At 46.4% G+C, this 25,977-nt stretch overlaps 1 protein-coding gene across 4 annotated transcripts in view; it reads left to right on the plus strand.

Annotated features, from left to right (window-relative positions):
- The window catches only part of ARVCF (ARVCF delta catenin family member), a 380,287-nt gene extending 364,953 nt beyond the window's left edge, over positions 1 to 15,334 (plus strand). For 3 of the 4 annotated variants that reach the window (XM_082268310.1, XM_082268311.1, XM_082268313.1), the window contains 2 exons: positions 11,759 to 11,873; positions 15,271 to 15,334. In XM_082268310.1, coding sequence (XP_082124436.1) covers positions 11,759 to 11,860 — 102 coding nt within the window. In that variant the 3' untranslated portion in view covers positions 11,861 to 11,873; positions 15,271 to 15,334. The remainder of the gene's footprint in view (positions 1 to 11,758; positions 11,874 to 15,270) is intronic. The other variant, XM_082268312.1, reaches the window with a different exon arrangement.
- Positions 15,335 to 25,977: the final 10,643 nt, after the last annotated feature.

A 25,977-nucleotide genomic window follows, 5' to 3' on the forward strand; every position in this document is an offset into this window, starting at 1 on the left:
TTCTACAGGATAATATCAGGATGGCTGTCTACCAACTGAAGCGTAGTAGAAGTTGGGTGATGCAGCAGAACAATGACCCTAAGCATCAAAGTAAATCTACCGCAGACTGGCTTCAGAAATTGGAAAATGCACCTTTCTCTATTGTTCATTGACAGACGCAGCTTCATATCTTCTTGACCATTGGTTTATGCTGCCACCTACAAGCAGAAGGACACTAGGCAGGAAAAGACTTTACCACGCCTATGGGGCTGTCCCTGCAGGCAAAACACCACACACTCTGCTACAGCCCTCAGTTTTTCTGCCTAGTTTGAGTAGGACCTAGTTCCCTGCTGGGACTTGGGTCTTAGCTGGTATTTTTTGGGAACCTTTTTTGTAATCTATTTTAGTAGAGTTCCTGGTGAACTACAAGCAACAGCTGGCTGGGTTTCGGAATGGATATTATAGATCCTTAAGGTCTCCCAGCCTGGCCAGCGAGCGTGAGCAGGTTCTAGTCCAGCACTAGTCTCGCCATGACAGAGCCCCATTGGACGGGGACTAGCCCGCAAGTGAACCGTCTCGCTGGGATGCAAATGACCTGGGACGCCCTGAGTCGCAGCATTACCCCCTGGCTGGCAGCACCCCCACCCCGGGTAGGAGGTAGACTGTTCGGAGCGGAGCCCATCTGATATCCTGGTATGGTGAATAAGTGTGCCCCCCAATTCTCTGGCGGTCTCAGGGTGGACGTGGGCCCCTTCCATGGAATAGTCTGACCCTCAGGTATACCAGACCCCCCCCCCCCTCAGCTGTCCCCCTCCTCCCCCCATAGCAGGTTCCTACCTCTGTGGGGCAGATATATTGCGGTCCCTGCAGCGTTTCTGCAGGGGGGTTGGGGGCGTGTTTTTCTCCCCCGGGAGTCCTGAAAACCGCATGGCATGCCGTGGGGGCCGCCATTTGGCTGTAGAATTTGCTTTGCATTAATATTAAATTTTTCTTCATTGCAGTGCATGGGCAGCCATTTTTTGATAGTTCCCCATAGGAATGCATGGGGCGGCCATTTTCTTGTAGTCCACGATCGCTGGACAGCAAAGGGAGACACTAGAGACTTTAGGCATGACCCAGGTGCTTTTCTATTTCCTGTGTCGGATTGTTCCTTCTGCTGGACAGAATGTTCCTGAAAGCCTCCTGATCAGTTTGGTAATATTTTTGGGGTCCCTTGTAGGTATTCCTCATTTACACTGCTGACAGACTGTGTTAGGCTGGGACTTGCTATACCGTTAGTGCTTCGGTGTGATCGCGTTTTTGTGACTTTTTTAAAGTGACACTGCATCTTTTTAATTTCAGTGTAAATGGAGTCCCAAGGACAAAATGTCACCTACAGACACCCTCAGTGCAGTTGCGGAACCCTCTGGGTCGCAGCCCCTGTCTACTTTTACAGCAGTTTTGGAAAGCCTGATGTCAAAAGTGGATTTAGTGTTAAAAATTAACACTAGCCTTAAGCTCCCTTTGCCTTCGCCTCTTTCTGTAGTATCTTCAGATTCTGAGGCAGATATGGCCGCCACAGACGCTCCCCACCCCTGTGGGTCTGTGTCATCGCATTCTGATAGCGAAGAGGACATGTCCTCGTCAGCCGCTGCACGGGAAAGTGCATTGGTGGAAGCACTTATAGTTTCAGTGAGAGAAACTTTAAAAATGGCAGAGGAGTCTACAGCGTCAGGAACGCAGGTGTCTTTTGGCACCCGCAAATCCCAGAAATCGGGCAAAGTGTTTCCCTGGCCGGAACTTTTCGACAATATTGTCGATGAACAGTGGGGGCACATCAAGCACATTCTAGTGGTGCCCAAGCGTTTTAAACGCCGTTATCCCTTCGCGGATAAGGTTTCCACTCAGTGGATCGTGCCACCAAAGGTGGATCATCTGGTTTCCAGACTGCATAAGTCTACTGTGGTCCCAGTGGAAGAATCCCCGGCCTTTACGGACCCCGTTGATAAACGGATTGAGTCACTGTCCCGACATTTACATGCGTTAGCGAGCTCAATAATAAAACCAATATTTGTGACCACCCTGGTGTCACAGACCATCACTGAATGGGTGAAGTTACTTAACCACTTAAGCCCTGGAAGATTTTACTTCCTTCCTGACCGGGGGTATTTTGCGGTTCGGCACTACGTGACTTTAACGGACAATTGCGCGGTCGTGCGACGCTGTACCTAAACTAATTTGACGTCCTTTTTTTCCCACAAAAAGAGCTTTCTTTTGGTAGTATTTGATCACCTGTGCGCTTTTTTTTTTTTTTTTTTTTTTTTTTTGCGGGACTGCGACATTGTGGCAGACAGATCGGACCCTTGACTGACATTTTTGACACTTTTGGGGTTACCAGTGACATTACTACAGTAATCAGTGCTATACATATGCACTGTTACTGTAAAATGACACTGGCAGTGAAGGGGTTAACTTTATTTGAGAGGGAGGGGTTGTGTGTGTCCCTAGGGGCTTGATTCTAACTGTGATTGGCTGTGGCTTGAGGTGTAGGAACAGTGATCAACGGTCCTACATAGAAGAACCGTTATGATCACTGTTCTTACACAGGGGAGAATGACAGGCGGCTTGTTTACATCAGCCGCCTGCCTTTCTCCCGCTCTAACGGACGATCGTGAGTGCCCAGCGGACATCGGGTCCGCCGGGCACACGCGCGGGGGGTCCGTGAACGAGCGGGAGCACGCCTCCGGCGGCGCGCTCGCTCCCCAGAGCCTCACGGCTAGTGACGTACCCATACGTCACTTTGCCTGTGAGGGGCTGACCGCCGCACTATATGTACTTGTGGCGGTCGGCAAGTGGTTAAAGGGGTCTTGGAAATGGAACCGCTCTCCCCGGGGCTGATTGAGCTCATGGATCAAATGGCTCAAGCCCTGCTGTATATATGTGATGCGTCGCTGTATGCGGCTCCCCTGATGGCCACAGTGTCTGCTGTGGGGATTGCTATTAGACGCATGGCGTGGTTAAAGGGCTAGTCTATAGACCAGGCTTCCAAAAAGTCTCTTTTTGACCTTCCCCTTACGGAGGAGCTGCTGTTTGGGTCCTCCTTGGATGAGTTGATCAAAGGCCTTATGGGTGGGAAGAGTACTCTTCTCCCTCAATCTTCTAAGGGCAAGGCATCACATGCTAGACGGGGGGCCTTCTTTTATTGCTCATAGGGGACTTTTTCGTGCCTCTGGGTCACAGGAAAAAGGAAAGCCTTTCAGGTCTTCTGGAGGTTCCAAGAAGACATGTTCAGGTAAACCGCAGACAGGCCAATCAGGATCTGCATACAAATCCTCATCTGCATGACGGGACGCCCCATCCGATTCTGTGGTGGGGGGATGTCTGCTTTTTTTCCGGAACCATGGACTTCTTTGTTTCAGGACAATTGGTTCACAAACTGATCCGATCAGGGTACAAGTTCGAATTCTGGTCTCAGCCATCGGACAGGTTCTTTCTGTCCAATCTGCGCCTATCTCCAGACCGCTTAAGGGATCTACAAGAGGAGGTACAAGATCTTCTGTCGCAAGGGGTGATTGTGCCGGTTCCCTCTCAGGAACGCTTTTAGGGGTTTTATTCAAACCTATTTACTGTGCCAAGGAAGGTAAAGTGCTTCCAATCCTGAACCTCAAGGCCCTGAACTGCTTTGTGCGGGTACGGAAGTTTCAAATGGAGTCCATTCGCACGGTAGTGGCGTCCCTACACCAGGGAGACTTTTTGGCCTCCATAGATATCAAGGATGCATATCTACACATCCCTATCTACGCTGGAGGAGAGGAGCATTATCAATTTTGATCTTTGCCCTTTGATCTCGCCTCCGCCCCCAGGGTCTTTACCAAGGTGATGGCCCTGGTGTTGGCATTACTGCGCCAACAGGGGATTGCGGTGCTGGGGTACCTGGACAATCTCCTATTGCGGGTGGACTCTCACTCAGCCCTGTTGGGCGACTTGACGATTACTGTCCGAACACAGCAAGAGTTCGGTTGGAACCTCAGTTTCAAAAAATCCGCCCTGATACCTTCAATGAGACTGGATTATCTGGGCCTTACTCTAGACTCTGCTTTGGCGAGGGTCTTCCTTCCCCCAGAAAAGCTGCAGAAGGCGATCCGGTTGCTGTTGACAATCTGTCCTCTCTGCAGACTTACATGTGGGCCTTGGGTCTGATGGTATCAACCTTTGAGGCGGTTCCGTTTGCTCAGTTCCACACGAGACCCTTACAAAGGGAGATTCTCGTAAAGTGTAACAAGGATCCAAAATCCTTGGACACTTTGATTTGGTTGAGTCTCAACACAAAGTCTGCTCTTCTGTGGTGGCTTCACTCGCCAGCACTACGCCAAGGCAAGTCCTTCCTTCCGTTGTATTGGACGGTGGTAATCACGGACGCCATCCTGTCATGCTGGGAAAGAGTGCTGGGGAGGCTCTGCACCCAGGGATCCTGGACAGTGGAAGAGTCCAAGCTGCCGATAAATATCTTGGAGCTCAGAGCGATAAAGCTTTGCCTGAATCGTTGCACAACTCGTTTGCAAGATTGTCCGGTCTGGATTCAGTCGGACAATGCCATGGCTGTGGCGTACATCAATCATCAAGGGAGCACCAAGAGTGTCTTGGCGGCCCAGGAGTTGGCCAAGATCCTGGATTTGGTGGAGAAGTTTGTTCCAGCTCTCTCTGCTGTGCACATCCCAGGTGTGGAGAACTGGAAGGTGGATTACCTGAGTCGTCAGATGTTGGATCAGGGGGAGTGGTCACTGCACCCGGAGGTGTGTTTCATCTCCTGTGTGTCCAGTGGGGGGACACCTGATGGAGACTTGTTTGCTTCTCGACTCAACAAGAAGGTTCAGAGGTTTGTAGCCAGGTCAAGGGATCCTCTGGCCGACGCCACAGACACACTGGTGGCTCCTTAGGGGCAGTATCGGCTGAAACACCTACCAAAGCTTCTGTGCAGAATAGAGGTGGAAGAGATTCTGGTGGCCCCAGACTGGCCTCGCCCGTCTTGGTACGTAGACCTGGTAAGGTTGGTCGCCTATGCTTCTTGGAGATTTCCTCTCAGGGAAGATCCGCTGTCTTGAGGGCCGATCTTCCATCCTGCTTTACAGTCGCTGGCTTTACCGACGAGGTTGTTGAAAGCCAGGTATTGAAGGATAGAGGTCTTTCTGACTCTGTGATTCCTACACTATTGAAGGGCAGGAAGTTGACTTCCAGAAAGATCTATCGTATGTGGAAATCGTACATTTCATGGTGTGAATCGCTGAAAGTGCACCCTCACGAGTTTTCGGTAGCTAGGGTTTTGACCTTTCTTCAAAAAGGGCTTAAACAGTGTTTGGCTTTGGGCACTATCCAAGGCCTAGTGTCGGCTTTGGCTGTTTTTTTTTCCCCAACGACTTTTAGCTACCCATGCCCTGATTCGCACTTTTATTTAGGGGGTGCGTCATATGGCGCCTCCAAGGCGATCCCCACTGGTTCTTTAAAAACCTACTTTTGAGAACATTAGGGAGATTCCTTTGCTGACATTTTCACAGATGGTTGCCTTTTTGGTGGCTATCACTTCTCCCTGCAGGGTGTCTGAATTGGCGGCTTTGTCCTGCCGGTCACCTTATCTGGTGGTCCACAGAGATAAAGTGGTACTTCGACCTAATCAGTCGTTTCTTCCTAAGGTGGTTTCTGATTTCCATTTGAATAAAGACGTGCTGCCTTATCTGTCCTAAGCCTAAGCATCCCAAGGAAATTGCTTTGCATTCTTTGGATGTGGTTCGGGCAATTAGAGTTTACCTGGCGGCTACTGAATCTTTCAGGAAGTCGGACTGTTTTTGTCCTTACCGAAGGACCTCGTAAAGGAATGGCTGCATCTGCTGCAACTATATCCAGATGGATCAGGCAGACGGTGGTTCATGCTTATTCACTAAAGGGTCAGGTTCCTCCTTTCCTGGTGAAGGCGCATTCTACTAGAGCGCTGAGTGCCTCTTGGGCTTTTCGCCACCAGGCGTCAGTGATGCAAGTTTGCAAGGCGGCAAGTTGGTCTTCAGTGCACACGTTCACAAAATTCTACAAGGTAGATGTGTTGGCATCTTCGGATTCTTCTTTTGGCCTCAAGGTTTTGCAGGCTTCTGTCTCTGGGTGAGCTCCAGTTGTTCCTGGTTGAGCTCCTTGTTACCTGGTTGGCTAGGTTTAGCCTTGGGAAATTGCGTTTTTCTTTGCATGGTTTTTTTCCCACCCCTCATGCTAATACTGCTTTGGGATGTCCCAATGGTCAAGAAGATATGAAGCTGCGTCTGTCAATGAATGATAGTGAAAACTGGGTTTTTGACTTACCCTAAAATCCTTTTTTCTGAAGTTCATTGACCGATGCAGCACCCGCCCTTTTGAGTGGAATGGGGTTGTTGTCTTAGAAACACTGCTTGCAATGAAGCTGAGGGCTGTAGCAGAGTGTGTGGAGTTATGCCTGTAGGGACAGCCGCATAGTAGGCGTGGTAAAGCTTTTTCCTGCCTAGTGTCCTGCTCCTGTAGGGGGCAGCATAACCCAATGGTTTAAGAAGATATGAAGCTGCGTCTGTCAATGAACTTCAGAGAAAATTATTTTACAGTAAAAAATCCAGTTTTTGGAGTGGCCCAGTCATATCCCAAACCTTAACCCCATAGGAATGCTGTGGAACGACCTCAAGAGAGCTGATCACACCAGCCATCCTACAAATGGGTCTGAGCTGAATGAGTTCTGTAAAGATGAATAGTCAGACATTCCTCCTGAATGTTGAGCAGGTCTGATCCAGAACTACAGAAAACACTTGCTTGAAGTCGTTGCTGCAAAAGGAAGTTCGACCAGCGATTAACGCGGAGGGTTCACTTACTTTTTCCTCCATTGCTGTGAATGTTTAATGGGCGTGTTCAATATAGATAAATTAGAATTGTTTGCGTGTTATCCACGTAAAGAGGATCTTCAGTCCCCCCCTCAAAAAAAAAAAAAAAATTAAGTCCGCTACAAATACTGCAGCTGCTGATTTTTAATAGAAGGGTAGTTACCTGTCCAGGGTTCCAGCTCTGTCCTCTACCAGGCTGGTTCTTCGCCGGTCTTCGGGGTCGGAATGTTTACTAAGGGAAGATGCTTTGCGGCTTCACAGATGGCTTCCTACTGCTCATGCGAACTGTACTGGACTTTGTGAATCATCCCAACACGTTACAGGTCTCAGAAGGCTGCGGACAAAGAAGGGCTGGACTCCACTTGGTTTGCCTAGGTGATCCAAGCGGAAGAGGGCACCGGTACCTATAAAAGCCCCCCCCCCCCCCAAAAAAAAAAAAAAAAAACAGTCCAAAAGTGGTAGAGGAGGGGGACAGGCAGAAATGCAAAACTCCATTTTGGGTGAAGTTTCGTTTTAAGCTCCTTGGGTTTGTCTATTGTGACTTTGAGGATCAGATCACATTTTATGGTGTGTGTGCGCGCGCATATGTATATATGTATGCATATATGTGTGTGTATGTGTATATATACAGTACAGACCAAAAGTTTGGACACACCTTCTCATTCAAAGAGTTTTCTTTATTTTCATGACTATGAAAATTGTAGTCACACTTCAAGAGGTAGTCACCTGAAATGGTTTTCACTTCACAGGTGTGCCCTGTCAGGTTTAATAAGTGTGATTTCTTGCCTTATAAATGGGTTGGGACCATCAGTTGTGTTGTGCAGAAGTCAGGTGGATACACAGCTGATAGTCCTACTGAATAGACTGTTGGCTGCTTTTTTTCTTGCCATAATACAAATTCTAAGTACAGGAAAACGAGTGGCAATCATTACTTTAAGAAATGAAGGTCAGTCAGTCCGAAAAATTGTGAAAACTTTGAAAGTGTCCCCAAGTACAGTCACAAAAACCATCAAGCGCTACAAAGAAACTGGCTCACATGCGGACCGCCCCAGGAAAGGAAGACTCAAGAGTCACCTCTGCTGCGGAGGATAAGTTCATCCGAGTCACCAGCCTCAGAAATCGCAGGTTAACAGCAGCTCAGATTAGAGACCAGGTCAATGGCACACACGGAGTTCTAGCAGCAGACACATCTCTAGAACAACTGTTAAGAGGAGACTGTGTGAATCAGGCCTTCATGGTAGAATATCTGCTAGGAAACCACTGCTAAAGAAAGGTAACAAGCAGAAGAGACTTGTTTGGGCTAAAGAACACAAGGAATGGACATTAGACCAGTGGAAATCTGTGCTTTGGTCTGAGGAGTCCAAATTTGAGATCTTTGGTTCCAACCACCGTGTCTTTGTGCGACGCAGAAAAGGTGAACGGATGGACTCTACATGCCTGGTTCCCACCGTGAAGCATGAAGGAGGTGTGATGGTGTGGTGGTGCATTGCTGGTGACACTGTTGGGGATTTATTCAAAATTGAAGGCATGCTGAACCAGCATGGCTACCACAGCATCTTGCAGCGGCATGCTATTGCATCCGGTTTGCGTTTAGTTGGACCATCATTTATTTTTCAACAGGACAGTGACCCCAAACACACCTCCAGGCTGTGTAAGTGCTATTTGACCAAGGAGAGTGATGGGGTGCTGCGCCAGATGACCTGACCTCCACAGTCACCGGAGTGAAGGCAAAAGGGCCAACAAGTGCTAAGCATCTCTGGGAACTCCTTCAAGACTGTTGGAAGACCACTTCAGGTGACTACCTCTTGAAGTGTGACTCTACAATTTTCATAGTCATGAAAATAAAGAAAACTCTTTGAGAAGGTGTCCAAACTTTTGGTCTGTACTGTGTATGTGTGTATATATGTATGTGTATATATGTGTGTGTGTGTGTGTGTGTGTGTATATATATATATATATATATATATATATATATATATATATATATATATATATATATATATATATATATATATATATATATATATATATATATATATATATATATATATAGTATCTCACGAAAGTGAGTACACCCCTCACATTTTTTTAAAATATTTCATTATATCCAACACTGTAGAAATGACACTGTTACAATGTAAAGTAGTAAGTGTACAGCTTATATAACAGTGTAAATTTGCTGTCCCTTCAAAAAAACTCAACACAGCCATTCATGTCTAAATCGCCGGCAACAAGTGTGAGTACACCCTTAAGTTAAAATGTCCAAATTGGGCCCAAAGTGTCATTAGTTTGTGTGGCCACCAATATTTTCCAGCACTGCCTTAACCCTCCTGGGCATGGAGTTCACCAGAGCTTCACAGGTTGCCACTCCTCTTCCACCACTCCTTCATGACGACATCACTGAGATGGTGGATGCTAGTGACCTTGCGCTTCTCCACCTTCTGTTTGAGTATGCCCCACAGATTGCTCAATGGGTTTAAGTCTGGAGACATGCTTGGCCAGTCCATCACCTTTACCCTCAGCTTCTTTAGCAAGGCAATGGTCATCTTAGAGGTGTGTTTGGGTTTGTTATCATGTTGGAATACTGCCCTGTGGCCCAGTCTCATAAGGAAAGGGATCATGCTCTGCTTCAGTATGTCACAGTACATGTTGGCATTTAGGGTTCTCTCAATGAACTGTAGCTCCCCAGTGCCAGCAGCACTCATGCAGCCCCAGACCATGACACTCCCACCACCATGCTTCAGTGTAGGCAAGACACACTTGTCTTTGTACTCCTCACCTGGTTGCCACCACACGCTTGACACCATCTGAACCAAATAAGTTTATCTTGGTCTCATCAGACCTCAGAACATGGTTCCAGTAATCAATGTCCTTAGTCTGCTTGTCTTCAACAAACTGCAGGCTTAATTGTGCATCATCTTTAGAAGAGGCTTCCTTCTGGGATGACAGCCATGCAGACCAATTTGATGCAGTGTGCGGCGTATGGTCTGAGCACTGACAGGCTGACCCCCCCCCTTCAACCTCTGAAGCAATGCTGGCAGCACCCATATGTCTATTTTCCAAAGACAACCTCTGGATATGATGCTGAGCTTGTGCACTCAACTCCTTTGGTCGACTATGGCAAGGCCTGTTCTGAGTGGAACCTGTCTTGTTAAACCGCTGTATGGTCTTGGCCACCATGCTGCGGCTCAGTTTCAGGGTCTTGGCTATCGTCTTATAGCTTAGGCCATCTTTATGTAGAGCAACAATTATTTTTTTCAGATCCTTTAGAGAGTTCTTTGCCATGAGGTGCCATGTTGAACTTCCAGTGACCAGCGTGAGAGCTGTAACACCAAATTTAACACACCTGCTCCACATTCACACCTGAGACCTTGTAACACTAACAAGCCACATGACACAGGAGAGGGAAAACTGCTAACTGGTCCCAATTTGGACATTTTCACTTAGGGGTGTACTCACTTTTGTTGCCAGTGGTTTAGACATTAATGGCTGTGTGTTGAGTTATTTTGAGTCGACAGCAAATTTACACTGTTATACAATCTGTACACTCACTACTTTACATTGTAGCAAAGTGTTGTCACATGAAAAAGGTATAATAAAATATTTACAAAAATGTTAGGGGTGTACTCACTTTTGTGAGATACTGTGAAATATATATGTGCGTGCGTGCGTGTGTGTGTGTGTATGTGTGTGTGTATCCATCCATCCATCCATACATCCATCCATACATACATACATACATACATACATACATACATACATACATACATACATACTGGTTTAGTTAGTATGTGTATGGTTTGTGACCAACATTGAAGAGCCTCTGTTCTCAGTGCTAAATTTAAAGTGAGCCAGTGAGGAAAGAAAAATAATCTTGATACTAATGCTGAAATGTTTTAAAGAAGAAGGCTACAGGGATGTCACCCCATTCCTCATTTAGCTACCAGCAAATCACTAACTTAAAACAAGCAATAAAAATAAGATTTTTTTCAGACTTAACTGTCTGGGGTACTTATTCTAGGTCATAAGTCTGAAAAATATTCTTCTCTGCCTATTCCAGTCCATTAACTTGCTGGACAGTAAAATTTAGGATTATGCTGAGCTTGTACATCCAGCTGTGAAAGTTCCTGATCTCTGTTCTCACAGGTACCCTTAAATATGTAAAAGGGTGTGTGGTGAATTTGGAGTTGCATTGATTTTAGTTAAGAGCAGTCTGCAAAACTCTCTTGCAATTCTGGTCACAGCCGTGCCTCCTACCACACAGTTTCTTACATCTCTGACCTACTCTTTAATGGTCTTTTATGTTTTATCTTTTTAAGTCATAACACCTCTAATTTACTCTTTAAACCAGACCTAATTTGAAAGGTTATAAATTAATCCGAGAGCAAACTGGCATAGCGTAAGATCCTGAAAAAAATCTTTGAATTAAACATATTGTACTCACAAATACCCACAAAAGTGGTATAAAGGCACACTTCTCAAAGGCTGACCTCTAATATCCTAGCTAACTCATTTCGAGGCTGCACCTTTTCATCAGAACCAACTCTGTGTTGGCTCTGATAAAGAGGTGCCACCATGGAACACGTTAGTGCTTTATTCAAAGACAGACCTCTAATATCCTGGCTAACATGTTGAGCACTGACATCAATTGATTTTTAATTTTGAAAAGTGTTCATTTTTGTAGTGTTTTTATTATCACTTGGGTAACAGATTCTTCGTTAAAAATTATGGTCTGGGTGTGTAATATGAAATGTTGCACTAGCGTGCTGTTTTGTTTCTCTTTTTGCTTGTTTTGCCACTCCTATAACCCTTTACTGTATAAACTAATTCCTTTTCTTACAAGCCTTGTCTGGTGTTGCTCCTCTCCTGGCATTAATATCTGTTTTACTCTCTCTTCTCCTTTTCTGCTGCTGCAGAATGACTCAAATAAGAAACACATTACCCGGAGTAACAGGCCTACTGTCAATCTGGTGGATGCACGCGACACTAAACCGCAGCCTGTTGACTCCTGGGTCTAGATTTGCATGCATGGTAGGTCTGTCTCTTGTGTTTGTGGGACCTTGCTTATTTAACTTGTTGCACTGGAGTTATCAATTTAACCCACCAACAATAATCTTTGAAGATAATTTCTCGTATGGCATGATTAAAATTCCTGCTACTCTTATGAAAATTCCCAAATGCACATATTTCTGCTCTGCCGCCTACACCTCCTTCATTTAACTTGTTCAGATGTTTGTTTACCTGCACTGCCGATGCTGAAATTCTGGCTTGGTAAAGGCCAGTATAGCTGTGCCTATTCAGTGATGTCTGGGGAAAACCGTGAACCACAACTATTGTTAACTCCTTCTTTTAGCACATTTGTGTTAGATTACAGTGCTTTGTTCAGCTAAAACCTTTTCATCAAATACAGTTTTCCATATTCAAATAGAAAAAGCTATACATCTGCCACAGCTTTTTTTTTTTTCTCTCTCTCTCTCAGAAAGTAACATGGATGTGTTCGCAACCTCAAGTACAAAGTGCCCTCTGCAAGATCTTTTTCTTTCTCCAGGGCATAATTATGAGGCCTCATGTACACTGGACATTATGAAAATGCCAGTAGAAAGCTGTAGCTGTTGAAAGAGTTTTTCAGCTTTTTTTTCAGTAGCATTTTTCAGTGTGTTTTTTAGCTTTTTTCAGCTGTAACATTTTTAGCTTTTTTTTTTTTTTTTTTTTTTTAGCAAAACTATACTCCCACAAAGCATGTGACACAAAAACGTAGATAAACGCTGAATAGACCAGTTTTTCAGTGTTTCTTGGTGTTTTTCAGAGTGTTTAGGCTTTTATCAGAGTTGGAGCGTTTTTACAGCTGAAGACCCACTAGTTGTGGGTTTTTTCCAGCCTGAAAACCCTCCTGACAAAAACTAACAGCCTATGTGTGCATGGACACATAGGATAACGTGCTGGGGAGTTTACTGCCTGTAGAAAAAAAAAAGTCTGATGCCAAAAACAGCATCTGTAAAAATGTCCAGTGTGCATGAGGCCTAAAGGTGAAGAGTGTAGTGTTGGGCGGAGATACTTATACTTATTGACTCATTGTCTCACAATGTAAATACCCTTTAGGCAACATAGCACTGGTTTTTCAGCTATCAGATCTATTCAGTTCAGTTATAGCCCAACTCCGTGCACAATAAAAATTACCCCCCCGAACTGCAAGGGTTAACTTCTCATTAATTCTAGAGTTACAGGGTAATACTTACTTTACTCCTCCTTGTAGGCTCTTCCCATCCATCCAACCCAACCCTCAAAGTCTCCACTGTGGTCATAAACCTGCCTACCCAATGTAGACAGCAGTGGTAAAAGCCCTGCATTGTATGTAATGACACAGAGGCCTGTCAGCAGCAAGGGAGACTGCCAGAGCCAACTAGAGCATGAAGAATCTCGTCAGCTCCCCCTAGCTCTAATGAGCATTTTACAATTGCAGTTTATCTCCATCCTGGAGTTGGGCTTTAAGCTAACCCACCCCCATAAAACCAACAGTTGTTTGTTATACAAATTAAAACTGGGATAACTTGGGGGGGGGGGGGGTGTAAATGTCTCCTGTATCTTGTCCTCCAAGTCCACCTTTAAAAAAAAAATGAGAAAAACTTTTTTGCCGAAAACAAATGTGCATTTATCTTTATTCAAATGAGCCTACAAAATATTGTAACTGTGATCAGTGGCAAGTAGGTGCAGTGTCAGAGGTACAGGCTTTCAGTTATAGAGCTGAGGAAGTGTCAATGTACGTCAAATGTGGTATTTACTGCAGGTATATTTCATCATGAACGAAGTGTGTCTGCCCCTGTGGAAAACAGTACTTGTAGTTCATTCATGAAACACCAATTCTTTGTAGCGAAGGACTTTAAAGGGCATATAGATATTGGCACTGCATCAATATTTCTATAAAAACATTATTTTTATTATACAAATATTAAAAACCACATTTAACATCACATTTAATACTTTCACACAGAGTTCACAAGACTACATGATTAAGGACAACTTTCCACATCGTCAGCCCAATGTGTTTCAAATAGTCCTACACCTTCAGGAGCACATGTAAACGAGATCCATGCGATTGAACTCAGGTCTTTTAAAGACAAAAGATGTGTGGCTCTGCTATGGTGTGATTAATGTAAATCATAATTTCCAAAAGGGGCAAGGAGGAGCAACAAAGGCCTAAAGCACACCCAGTCCTTTGGGGACTACATAAAAGCCGCCAGGCCCAGAATTAGCGATCCAATTTCAAAGGGGGGAGACGGCTCGCAAATCTCCTTGGTTCCAAAAAAATGTCCTATTTAGAAATCCAGCCTCCATGATGTTGTTAATCTCATTTCATGTATAGTGATCTGGCCTAGATGTTCAACAGCCCCAGCAAAGAATAGGAATTTGCTGCAACTGTTGCAGCTGAAATCCTATAGCTGCAAAACTGAAGAGGAGTGGAGCTTCTTATCCAGATAAGCCCTTGTTTATATTGTGAACACCAGGATTAATGGCGAATAAAGGGTGTTATTGTGCTACATATTAAACCAAAGTTTGGGCCATACTTATAGATTTCAGATGTTTGCGCCTATTCAGGTTATAAATATCTTTGTACTTATTTGGGAAATTGAAAGGTCAGTTTCTATGAACCTGTGAAATTTAGGAGGACTGGTATTTATTAAACGGTCCATGCTGAGCCTCCAACGAGTTGTTGATGAGATTATAAATCTTTTTAGTAATTTAGGGCTGAGTTCACTTGCATGCCAAAAAGGGGCTTGTGTTAGCACCTGTTATGGGCTCCGAGCCACTGGCTTTGTTACTGGGTCGTACAACTTATTAAGCAATTTTGCATTTGTGGGGCACCAAGTCATGCTGTGCCAAATAAATGTTGCATGCAGCATTTGAGCCACACTATTCAGTTAATTTAACCTTTCCTACCAGCATTACCAGCTAAACAGTGTCTGCAAAAGGCTGACAAGAATGATCTGCTTAGAGTAGTTGTGTTGTAGTAACACACCAATAATGTGTTGCAGGCCATTTTACATGTGACCGGGCCCTTATCCTAACTTGGTCATCAACTGAGTTTTAACTGCATCAGCTGCTTTTATATGGGATAGCTAAGCTTAGGGCAAACACCTATATAAAGCATCCAATTTCTAAGCTACACTAAATTTAATACACTTTGCACCCCAATAATGCAGTTTCAACAATTAGCTTTTAAATGTATAGTTGAGTTGTGATGCTATGGTTTGCATAATCTTTCCTCCTAAACATAGAAAAACATGAATCCTTCTACTCATAATTTACCTTTTCTAATGGATATTTAGCATGAATTATAAGCAGTTGCATAGCTTGTCTCTAGACTTCTGTTTTGACCATTAACTTGCTTATCTCTATTTTCTTCTTACTGTTGTTTTTTATGTTTATGCAGGGATAAACGTGCAGTGATTCTCTTCGGGAAGACATTTTTTTATGTTATGATTTTTATTTTTAAACGAAGAATCACAAATTTGAATACATGTAGGAGATATCATTGCCCACCACTGCCATGTTTTCACAGGAGGACCATTTTGGTAAAATAAGACTGGATGAAAACTGCCATCTGCTGTATCTGAAAACTAAACTTTTTGATCATCGCCAAAAATCGCTGTTGCTTAATTTTACTGAAGAATTGACACTTTTTTAGAACATATATGTATAGTATATATTCATAAAGCAACATTCCCTTTCAAGCATCCTGCACCATTTGAAGAAAATTGTCTTATTCATGGGGAGCAGAGCTGGTGCAGAATATAGGACTAGGAAGTTGAAGAAGGGGAATGTTTATATTGGACATCTTGCTACACGGAAAAAGCCACAAAACGTTTCAAAATGTTGGATAAAAGAATATGAGCACTTTTCCTTTTACTGGCTTTGTGTCTGCAACCTCAGTGTGAACTGTGAAGAAAGAAAAATATAATATTGAAGTTTTGTGGCCTGAGGTGCATAATATTTTATTTTCCCATCAAAGAGTAACGGGATTATCATTAGGTTTGTGGTTTTTACCAAGGTGGAGTAAAACGTAAGTTGCCGCATGGAAGAAGAAAGTGGAGACAAAAAAAAGCCACAAAGAAAAACTTCTTTTGCTGTAGACCCCACGGGTTTTCGTGTTTTGAGAGAGAGTTGGAATGTGATATGTGAGGCTTCATTTCCCAGCAGTAGATCATTTCCGTAGGTCATTTTTTTCTTTTTTTTTTTTTTTTTCTTTTTTTAACCTGTCTATGGAATGCGCAAAAGATCAACTCGGTTCTGCCACATTCTCAAGACCTTCACAGAACTTTTACGCCAAGAGTGCATGTCATCAACCGGAATGCATATACATCACTTTGTAAACATTCTAAAGTTTACATGCATAATAAATATATATACATACATATATTTATTATGTCTCATGCCTTACACCATTTGATGGGCTCATACAGTAAACTACCCCGAGTAAGAGCTTGCAGCCACAGTGCATTTGTATATTTCAATTTGTGTGCAGGCAGTTCTGCTGTAAAAATACTTTTGCCTTTTAACTTGTGCTCTTTCTTCATTCACATTGCAAATGATTCCTTGGAAGGTGACTTTCTACTTTGCGAACTGTCCTGGAGTTTTTGCTGAAAAGTTTTCTCATTTGGCCATTACCACAACCGTTTTATGACTTTTTATCATTGAACCATTGCTGCAATCTTTTGATTAAAATAAGAAATTACAGTCAGTTTTATTTTTAATCTATTTTCAGTAGGTACTCGAACATACATTCTACAAAAGGATTAGTTAATTGTATTTTTTTTTTTTTTGAGTGTTTGGTCGATGGGTTAGGGTTTGTAATGATTATTTTCATGATGTACTCATCTTTGTGTGTAGGTACACTCTAAGGCGTAGTTTATGCCCATACATAGTGGTGCATTTTGAAAGGAAGCCAATCATCAGAGAAACATGAAGTCCATTTAACCTCTCCTGCTAATATCCTTTAGATTGCTAGTTGCCTGGCTGTCATGCTGACACTTTATATTAATACTGTAATTGACTGACTTGTGCAGTGCAGTGACTCTTAAGGTATATGTGAACCCTCACCTTGTAAAACAACCCATTTAGAAAATCAAATAGACCAAACCAAATAGAAAATCAAGATAAAATATTTAGTGTGCGCTGGGTTTTTTTTTTTTTTCCTTATAGGTGATCATATAACCTCTGTTCTCAGCTGCATCAGGGGTTTGGAAAGGTGGGGATGGAGACTGCAGGGGGCATGTAAAAGATACACTGATCGTCCCAGTGAAGGGGGTTACATGTCAGTACAAGTCTTGGCCATTGGTGGATAGGCAGGCTATCCTCCCAGCACAGCCAGAAAGCTGACCACCTTGGGAAGGATGTACTGTCACGTCTAGTGATGTCAGTTTGAAATAGGAATTCAGGGGGACTGGCATTTCACCGGTTATTTCACACAAGGTAAAAAAAACAAAGAGAACAGGTTACTTTTTAACAGAAGTACATTGTACACCATACAACCTATCAAGAATATGAAATGATGGGGTAACAACACTTTAACTATGGAAGTGAGAGCAGCCAGATCACTATTATGTCCCAGATTTCGCTCATCAAAAGTAAATGAGCCTTAAAAGTTTTCAGAAACTGAGGTAATTTTGAAGTGGTATTATTTTTGTCTTGTTATGTAAAGGCTATTGTCTGACTCTGGACCAAAGTCAATGACTTCATTAATTTTCTTTTTCAAATTCTAAACTCTGTGCACACTTACAGCCCTACACAGTCCCCCAGCTCCTCTGCTATTAGGATCTGTGGAGCAGTACAGTGCTTTTGGGGGAGTGTATGTTTGTGCTTAACTGTTTTGTCAAATGTAAGAATGTTTCTATTAAGGTATTTTGTGCTACACATGGCAGAAATGCTAAGCCCCAGTATCCATGTTGGGCAAATAAGGCAATTGGGCAGCTTCTGATCCCAGAAAGCTTATGCATCTATCTTGCACATATTTTTTCTTTTTCAGCATTTAAGGCATTGTCAGAGGGTACAGCTTGAAGTGCTGTGAAGATGCATAATCTCTGAATAAATGAGCATGAGTCTTTAAATTGCTGTGGCAGAGTAAGGGGGGAATAGCATTAACAAATGGCCATCCCCCCCTCCTCTTGCTGTATCCTGATAAGATTTCTCTTTTGTTCATCGATGGACACAGCGATCCCTAAATCATACCTACTGGGTTACATTGCCGCCTCCAGGAGTAGGACTAGGCAGAAAAAAACACCTGGCTACGCCCATGGGCCATCCTCAGCTTGGTATATAACCCCCCTCTCTGCTCTAGGTAATCAATTTTAATCTGCCTAGTCAGGAGTAAGGACCTAGGCACCCGGCTGGGATCTCTGGTCCCAGCAATTTTTGTTCTCTCCTCCCTTACATCTTTTTTGTTTTTTTCTCTCGGGAGATCTACAATCAACTCCTGGGCTGGGCTGGGCTAGACAACGCGCTGGATAATCTAGACCCAGTGGTCCCCCTCAGCCAGCGAGTGCGGCAGACCTTAGCTATGCGCTAGGTCAGCCATGGCATAGCCTCACGGACAGAGGCTGGCCCGCGAGTTAAATGTTTCACAGGGTCGCATACGACCAGGCTTGGGTCTGAGTCGCAGCGGCCCCTTGGCCGATAGCTCCCCTACTTCAGTTGCGAGGATTCTGTCTGGAGCATTACCAGCACAATGGAAGGGTAAGTAAATCCCCCCCCCCTCCCCTTTTGGTGTTGTTTTTTTTTTTTTTTTGGAAGCTGGTAACCTTCTAGGACGGTCAGACCTGCCTGCAGGTTCTCTCCTCCCATCCTTCAAAATCCCTTGGTGAGCTGGGCTTCCCTCACTCCCTTTCCCCCCTGTCTGGACCTGGAGTCTGGTGGGGATCCCAGGGCTAGGGATGCAGCGAAGACTCCTGGGATCTCCCCCGCTATTCCCACTCTGTAAGGTTCCTATGATAGTGTGTCCTGCCCTGGTAGTCTGCAGCGGGGCCCAGTGTAGGAGACCCCTAGGTGCATGTCCCACTGTTTGCAGTGTGGGTATAGTTCAGGGGGGTCCCAGTGCAAAGTGTGCTGCGGAGTCTCCCCTAACGTGCGACTTACCTTCAAGATGGTGTCCCCTTGCAGAGGGTGCGGCATTGCAGAGGGCTCAGGGTAGATCCTGGCAGCATGCTATAGCTGATGGTGACCATTTTCCCTTAGCCTGGCTGGTCTCCGGTTGTTGCCCTTGTTTGTGCAGCCCGATGTCACGAGGGCCATTTTCTCTTAGTCCGGGAGACACGGGAGATGACCAAAGCCTCGTGGGGATGCCGAAGCTCCTCCTCTTCCTGTGCTGGAACATATGAGCAGGGATGGTGCCCATGGTGATGCTGGGTCTGAATTCTCGATGCTCCTCCGATCGGTAGGGTGAGTCCTTGGGGGGTCCCTGTTATCTCTCTCTGCTGATAGGTACCCTGAGCCTGGGGGGGGTTCCTTTTTAGTGGTGCCAAAAAAAAGGTTTTTGTACTGCAAGGTCTTCCTTTCTTTATGGAGCCTCAGGATCACATCTCCCTCACTGACCCCCTCATGAAGGTGGCAGGTCCCTCGGAACCCCAGCTTCACATGATTGCACTGACGGTGGTCCTGCAGTTCTTAGTATCCCGGGTGGAAGTGGCGTGTGGGCAAAGGCCCAGGAGGAAGGGTCCTCCACCTTTCCCTGCTCAGTCTGTCTTATCTGATTCTGAGCCTGATGCATCCGTGGACACGGCCCGTCCAGGGGGGCTTAATATCACACCCTCAGATCCCTCCGATAGTGAGGATGATTCCTCCATGGTCGCAACAGTGAATTAAAAAGCGCTGGTAGGCGCACTTATCACTGCAGTACTTGAGACTTTAACCACTTCTGGTTTTACCCCCTAAATAACCACGCAATTTTTTGCTATATGGCACTGCGTTCCTCTGACAATTGCATGGATGTGCGACACTGTACCCAAATAAAATTGATGTCCTTTATTTCCCACAAATGAAGCTTTCTTTTGGTGGTATTTGATCACCTCCTGCGTTTTTTTTTTGTTTTTTTTGCGCTATAAACAAAAAAGAGCAACAAACACAATATTTTTCACTTTCTGCTATAGAACATTCCCAATAAAAAATGTAAAAAAAAATATTTTTTTATCATTTTAGGCCAATATGTATTCTGCTACATATTTTTAGTAAAAAAAAAAATCCCAATAAGTGTATATTGATTGGCTTGTGCAAAAATTATTGTGCCTACAAACTAGGGGAAAGATTTGTCATTTTTATTTTCTACTAGTAATGACGATCAGCGACTTGTAATGGGACTGTGTCATTATGGCGGACAGATGGGACACATAACTGCCATTTTTGACACATTTGGGGAGGACCCAATATGCACTGTTACTGTACTAATGATACTGGCAGGGAAGGGGTTAACACCAGGGGAGATCAAAGGATTAAATGTGTCCATAGGTGGTGCTTTCTAACTGTGTGGGGGATGGGCTTGCTGAATGAGCACAGGGACCTATGTTCCTAAATAGGAGGAACACAGGATCCCTGTGTTCATTACTGACATAACAGCGGTCTGCCATGTTTACAATGGCAGACCACCGTTCTGTCTCCGCGGGGAGCGATCGCCGGTGCCTGGTAGACATTGCGGCCGCCAGACTGCCCCTGTGGCCAAACGGTGCATGCGTGTCCTCACTAGCGGTCCTGCGATGCGGCATCCAGGTACATCGTTTTGCGGGACAGAGCTGACATGCCGCAGTAAAACTACAGTGGCTTGTCGGTAAGTGGTTAAAAATGGAAGATGCGGCTGATGTAGCCACGGACTTGGCTGCGTCGTTTTGGTATGCAGAAGTCACCTCGCACTACAAAGGTGTTTCCTCATGTGCCTTATTTTGACAGGTTTTCCTGTAAGGAATGGGAACAACCAAAATTACTTTGTGGTCCCCAAACGTTTTGCTGTAAACAAGTGGACTAGTCCACCAGTGGTGGACCCTCCTGTTTCCAGGTTGAACAAAGCTACCATGATCCCAGTAGAGGAATCCCTGTCCTTTAAGGGGTAACTCCACTTTTGTGGGGGGGGGGATAGCAAATAAAAAAAAAAAAACAATATAGCGTATACAACTGCGACACATATTGTAATTGAATGTTATTAAAAATTACCTTTCCTTTTAAATCTGCAGCTGTTGTAATTTTCTGAAAATGCAATGCAATATGGCTGCCTGGAGCTTTTCTGTACACAGAATGTGTACTGACCACACCCCAGAAACATAATTTCCTGCTTGTGTGACTGGCTCACCAATTTTCCCAGAAGTCTGCCCAAGATACAAGTCAGTTTCTCTTACGTCCTCCGACAGTCGCCGACCACTCATGCAGTCGTCACCAATGGGTATTGACTTCCGCTCCGCAGGAGTAGCTAGGCATAAGACTTGTTAGTAACAAAAGCTTTTAGCATACACACCCATGGGGGCTGTCCCACTGGTCAATACCCCCCCCTGCATTAAGCCATCCCAACTCAGTTTGTCTCTGCCTAGCGTCAGGAATAGTCAGGCTTCCCTGTGCTGGGGCTACAGTCTCAGCCTTCTAATCTTTTTTTTTTATTTTTAAAATGTCAGTTTTTTCTTTATTTTACTAGCTGTTATATTGTCAGCTTTAGATTAGTGGATCTTCGGATGAAGATGGATCATGGGGAGCTGGGAATCGGACTGGCCGCCCTGGCTCTCCAGGGCAGAGGGTCAGATGGATCCCCAGCCTGCCATCGAGCGTTCGGCTATGGTTCGCCCTGGCGCTATGAACGACCCATCCCTGCTTGCAGCAGGGATGCAGCCTGTGGGGTGGCTACCTCACTGGACGTTTCTGCGGTCCTTTGCTGCAGTGTCCTGTGTTTCTGGCTGACGGCATTCCCTGTCATCTGAGGACAGAGGCTTTCCGTTTATGGAGGCAACCCACGCCATCCGGTACGGGTAAGTACTTTTCTGTGTGGGGGCCTCTGTCTGGGGTGGCAGTCCTGTGTTGCTGTGTGTTCCCCTCATGTCTGTGCGTTGGTGGGGCTCCCTGATGCCATCCCTGCGGGGGTCCTCTTTAATTCACTGCTGAGCGCTGTGTGGTGTGGGGGCCCCTCTCCTGTGTCATTTGCTAGTTTTTTTGGGAGATCCAGACATGTGTGAGGTGACCGCTGCGGCTGAGAACCGGGAGGTCCACCATTTTGGATGTGGGCAGCATGCTGGCTTCACTATGGGCTTTTGCTATTGCTTACTGTGTAGCGTTTTTGGCGCCAACCGGCGCCATCTTGTGTGTGGCAGAACGATCGTTCTGAGCACATGTCGGCGGCCATCTTGCCGAAGCCTTCCATTCCTTCTATGGGCAGCCATTTTCCCTGGGCCTTGCAGCATATAGTTCAGCCTCTGATGACCTCACTTTCTTTTCCTCTGGAGCAGCGATCGGTGTGGTAACACTGTGGGGCTCTGCAGACTGTCTCTTCCATATCTCTCTGTGCTATGCTTCCTGGCTCAGTTTTGTCCCTTTTTGGGGGTCTGTGTAGACAGTAAGTGTAGCGGTGGGCTGCGCTATCCGCAGCGGTTTTAAAGGGCCAGTACTTTTTTACTCATTGTTTTGGCAATGGATTCTCAGGACAGCAAATTCCCTCCAGCCTTGGTGGGGGACCCCAGTTCTGCTGAACCCCCAGTTATACCTAATTTGGCCGCTGTAGTGGCGTCTTTGGTGTAAAAAATGGAGGTGCTGATGGCTGAACGCGCTGCTAGGAAAAGGCCCAGGTTATCTCTCTCCTCTGATTCAGATGTGGCTGCTGTGGCTGGCGTGCCCTTTTCAGGGTCTCGCTCGTCCCTGGACCCTTTGGGGTCTGAGGGGGAGGCAGAGGTGGAGGGGGTTGATGAATCTTCCCCGGGGTCGCCTGAAAAACGCGCTCACATGGATGAGTTTATTTCTTCTGTTAAAGAAACACTACACTTGGAGGATGAGCCCACTCCTCCGGCCATTGTGTCCTCTTTTGGGACACATAGGACCCGCAAGTCGGCGCAGGTTTTCCCCTGCCACGCTGAGTTTCATCACACAGTGAATGAACAATGGCGCAGTTTAAAACGCCCCTTCACGGTGCCTAGTCGGTTTAAACAGCTGTACCCCTTTGCGCCTTCTACGGATGCGCGCTGGTGCGTGGCCCCCCAGGTGGATCACGCTGTGGCCGTGTTGAACAAGGCTACCTTGGATCCCACTGAGGATACTCCGGTGTCCGGGATCCTACGGACAGGAGGTTGGAGTCTCTTGCCCGTCATGCCTATATGGTGGCGGGCTCTATGCTCAAACCTATTTTCGCTTCTGTCATGGTGGCTCAGGCGGTGGCAGACTGGACTAAGGTGCTTAGACGCACTCTCGTGTCTGATTCTGCCCCGCCTGCTATGCTGGAAATGGTGGACCAAATTCATCAAGGGGTCATGTTCTTGTGCAATGCGGCCTTAAATGAGGCCCCTTTAGCTGCACGCCTGTCTAGTGTCGCGGTACTTAACCGTCGACTGATCTGGCTGAAGAGCTGGTCGGCTGACCAGTCGTCACTGAAAACGGTGGCTGACTTTCCTTATGCTGGGTCTCGCCTTTTTGGCGAGGCTTTGGATACTTTGAAAGGAGTCACTGGGGGCAAGAGCACTCTGGTGCCCCAGAATCCGAAGAACAAGTCCTTTCGCGGCAAGCGGGGTCCCGCCTTTAGGCCCACTCAGGGGTCCTTTCGTACCTTTAAGTCACAATTCAAGGGCAAACCTTTTAAGGGCCAAGGTGGCCAGAAGAAGCCCTGGGTAGGTAAGCAAAAGTCCGGCCAGTCCGGTACGACGCCTCAGTCCGCCTCTGCCTGAAGGGACGCCCTCACCCATTTCAGAGGTGGGGGGATGTTTGCGCGGTTTCCTCCAACCTTGGCTGCTCCGTATTCCAGAGAGATGTATTGAATCCAAACTGAAAAGAGACCGCTCCATATTCCGGACAGGTGGGTTCAGGAAATCATTCGATCGGGATACAAGATCGAATTCCTTTCACGGCCGGCAGACAGATTTTTTCCCTCCATCTTCAGTTGACCCCAGGGCGTTTTACAGGACCTGCATCAGGCGGTGCAGGATCTCCTGGCTCAGGGGGTGATTGTCCCGGTACCTCATCGGGACAGGTTTCGGGGGTTTTACTCCAATCTGTTCACTGTGCCCAGAAAGGAGGGCAAGGTGCGTCCAATCCTGGACTTGAAAGCTCTGAACCGCTTTGTGCGCGTTCGGAAGTTCCGCATGGAATCCCTCCGCTTAGTGGTGGCCTCCCTGAGTCCAGGGGAATTCCTGGCCTCTATCGACCTGAAGGATGCGTACCTGCACATCCCCATTTTCGAGGGTCATCAGAGGTACCTCCTGTTCGCCATTGCGGAGGACCACTATCAGTTTGCAGCGTTACCTTTCGGTCTCGCTTCGGCTCCAAGGGTCTTTACCAAAGTGCTGGTGCCTGTTCTGGGCCTCCTGAGGGCACAGGGCGTTGCGGTATTGGGATATCTGGACGATCTCCTGTTAAGATCGAGTGCCAGCCAGAGCCTGATGTGCGATCTGTCAACTACGGTGCAGACGCTACAGGAGTTCGGTTGGACCATCAACGTTCAAAAGTCGCAACTGTCTCCTTCGGTTCGCCTTCCCTATCTGGGAATGGTTCTGGACTCTGCTCAAGCGAAGGTCTTTTTGCCGGAGGACAAGCTCCGGACCCTTCGAAACGAGGTCAGGTCCCTAAGGGACAACCAGTCCTCGTCGCTCAGGACCTGTATGCTGTGCCTGGGGTTAATGGTATCTGCCTTCGAGGCGATACCATTCGCTCAGTTTCACACTCGGTCCGAGATCTTGGCCAGGTGGGACAGACTTCCTCAGTCCTTGGATCTGAGGGTTTTGTTGAGTCGCCAGGCCAGAATGGATCTTCTATGGTGGCTTCAGTCCCCGGCTGTGTCAGAAGGAAAGTCCTTCCATCCGTTGCTGTGGACAGTGATAACCACGGATGCCAGCCTGTCAGGCTGGGGTGGAGTCCTGGGCAACCTGTCTGCCCAGGGCACTTGGTCAGAGGAAGAATCCTCCCTTCCGATCAACATCTTGGAATTGAGAGCGATCAAACTCTGTCTCTTCCAGTGGTCGGATCAACTTCTGGGCCGTGCTGTTCGGGTACAGATGGACAATGCTACCGCGGTGGCTTACATCAACCACCAAGGGGGCACCAGGAGTGCCCGGGCGGCCCGGGAGGTGACCGACATTCTGTCTTGGGCCGAGACTCATGTCCCGGCGATATCGGCAGTTCATATCCTGGGTGTGGAGAATTGGCAGGCCGACTATCTGAGCCGCCAGACCCTGGACCAGGGGGAATGGTCCCTTCACCCGGAGGTCTTCCAAATGCTGTGTGCGAAGTGGGGATCCCCAGATGTGGATCTGTTCGCGTCTCGGCTAAACCACAAGGTGGAAAGGTTCGTGGCAAGAATGCGCGATCCTCTGGCAGACGCCTCGGATGCGTTGGTGGCCCCTTGGCATCAGTATCGCCTGATGTATGGCTTTCCTCCGATTCAGTTGTTGTCCAGGTTCCTTCGCAGGCTTGCCTCGGAAACAACATTGGAGATCCTAGTGGCCCGGGCTGGCCACGCCAGTCCTGGTACGCCAACGTTTTTCACCTGGCGGTCGAGCCTCCTTGGGGGCTGCCACTGCGGGAAGATCTACTGTCACAGGGACCGATCTTCCATCCTGCTTTACAGTCGCTGGCTTTAACAGCCTGGCTGTTGAAAGCCAGGTCCTGAAAGACGGGGGTCTCTCCCCAGAGGTCATTCCTACTTTGATCAAGGCTAGGAAAGCCTCATCTTGTAAAATTTATTACCGTACCTGGAAAGCTCATTTTGCCTGGTGTGAGTCCAGGGGGTTTCCTCCTCGCTCATACTCGGTGACGAGGGTGTTGGCTTTCCTTCAGACTGGTGTGGACCAGTGCCTAGCGCTGGCCACGATAAAGGGCCAGGTTTCTGCACTGGCTGTTCTTTTTCAACGCCCTGTGGCGTCTCATTCTTTAATTCGCACCTTCATTCAAGGTGTGCAACATTTGGCTCCTCCCCGGAGGGAGC

The sequence above is a fragment of the Pelophylax lessonae genome, assembly GCF_965119305.1.
Source record: "Pelophylax lessonae genome assembly, chromosome: 1".
In the NCBI taxonomy this organism is placed as follows: Eukaryota; Metazoa; Chordata; class Amphibia; order Anura; family Ranidae; genus Pelophylax; species Pelophylax lessonae.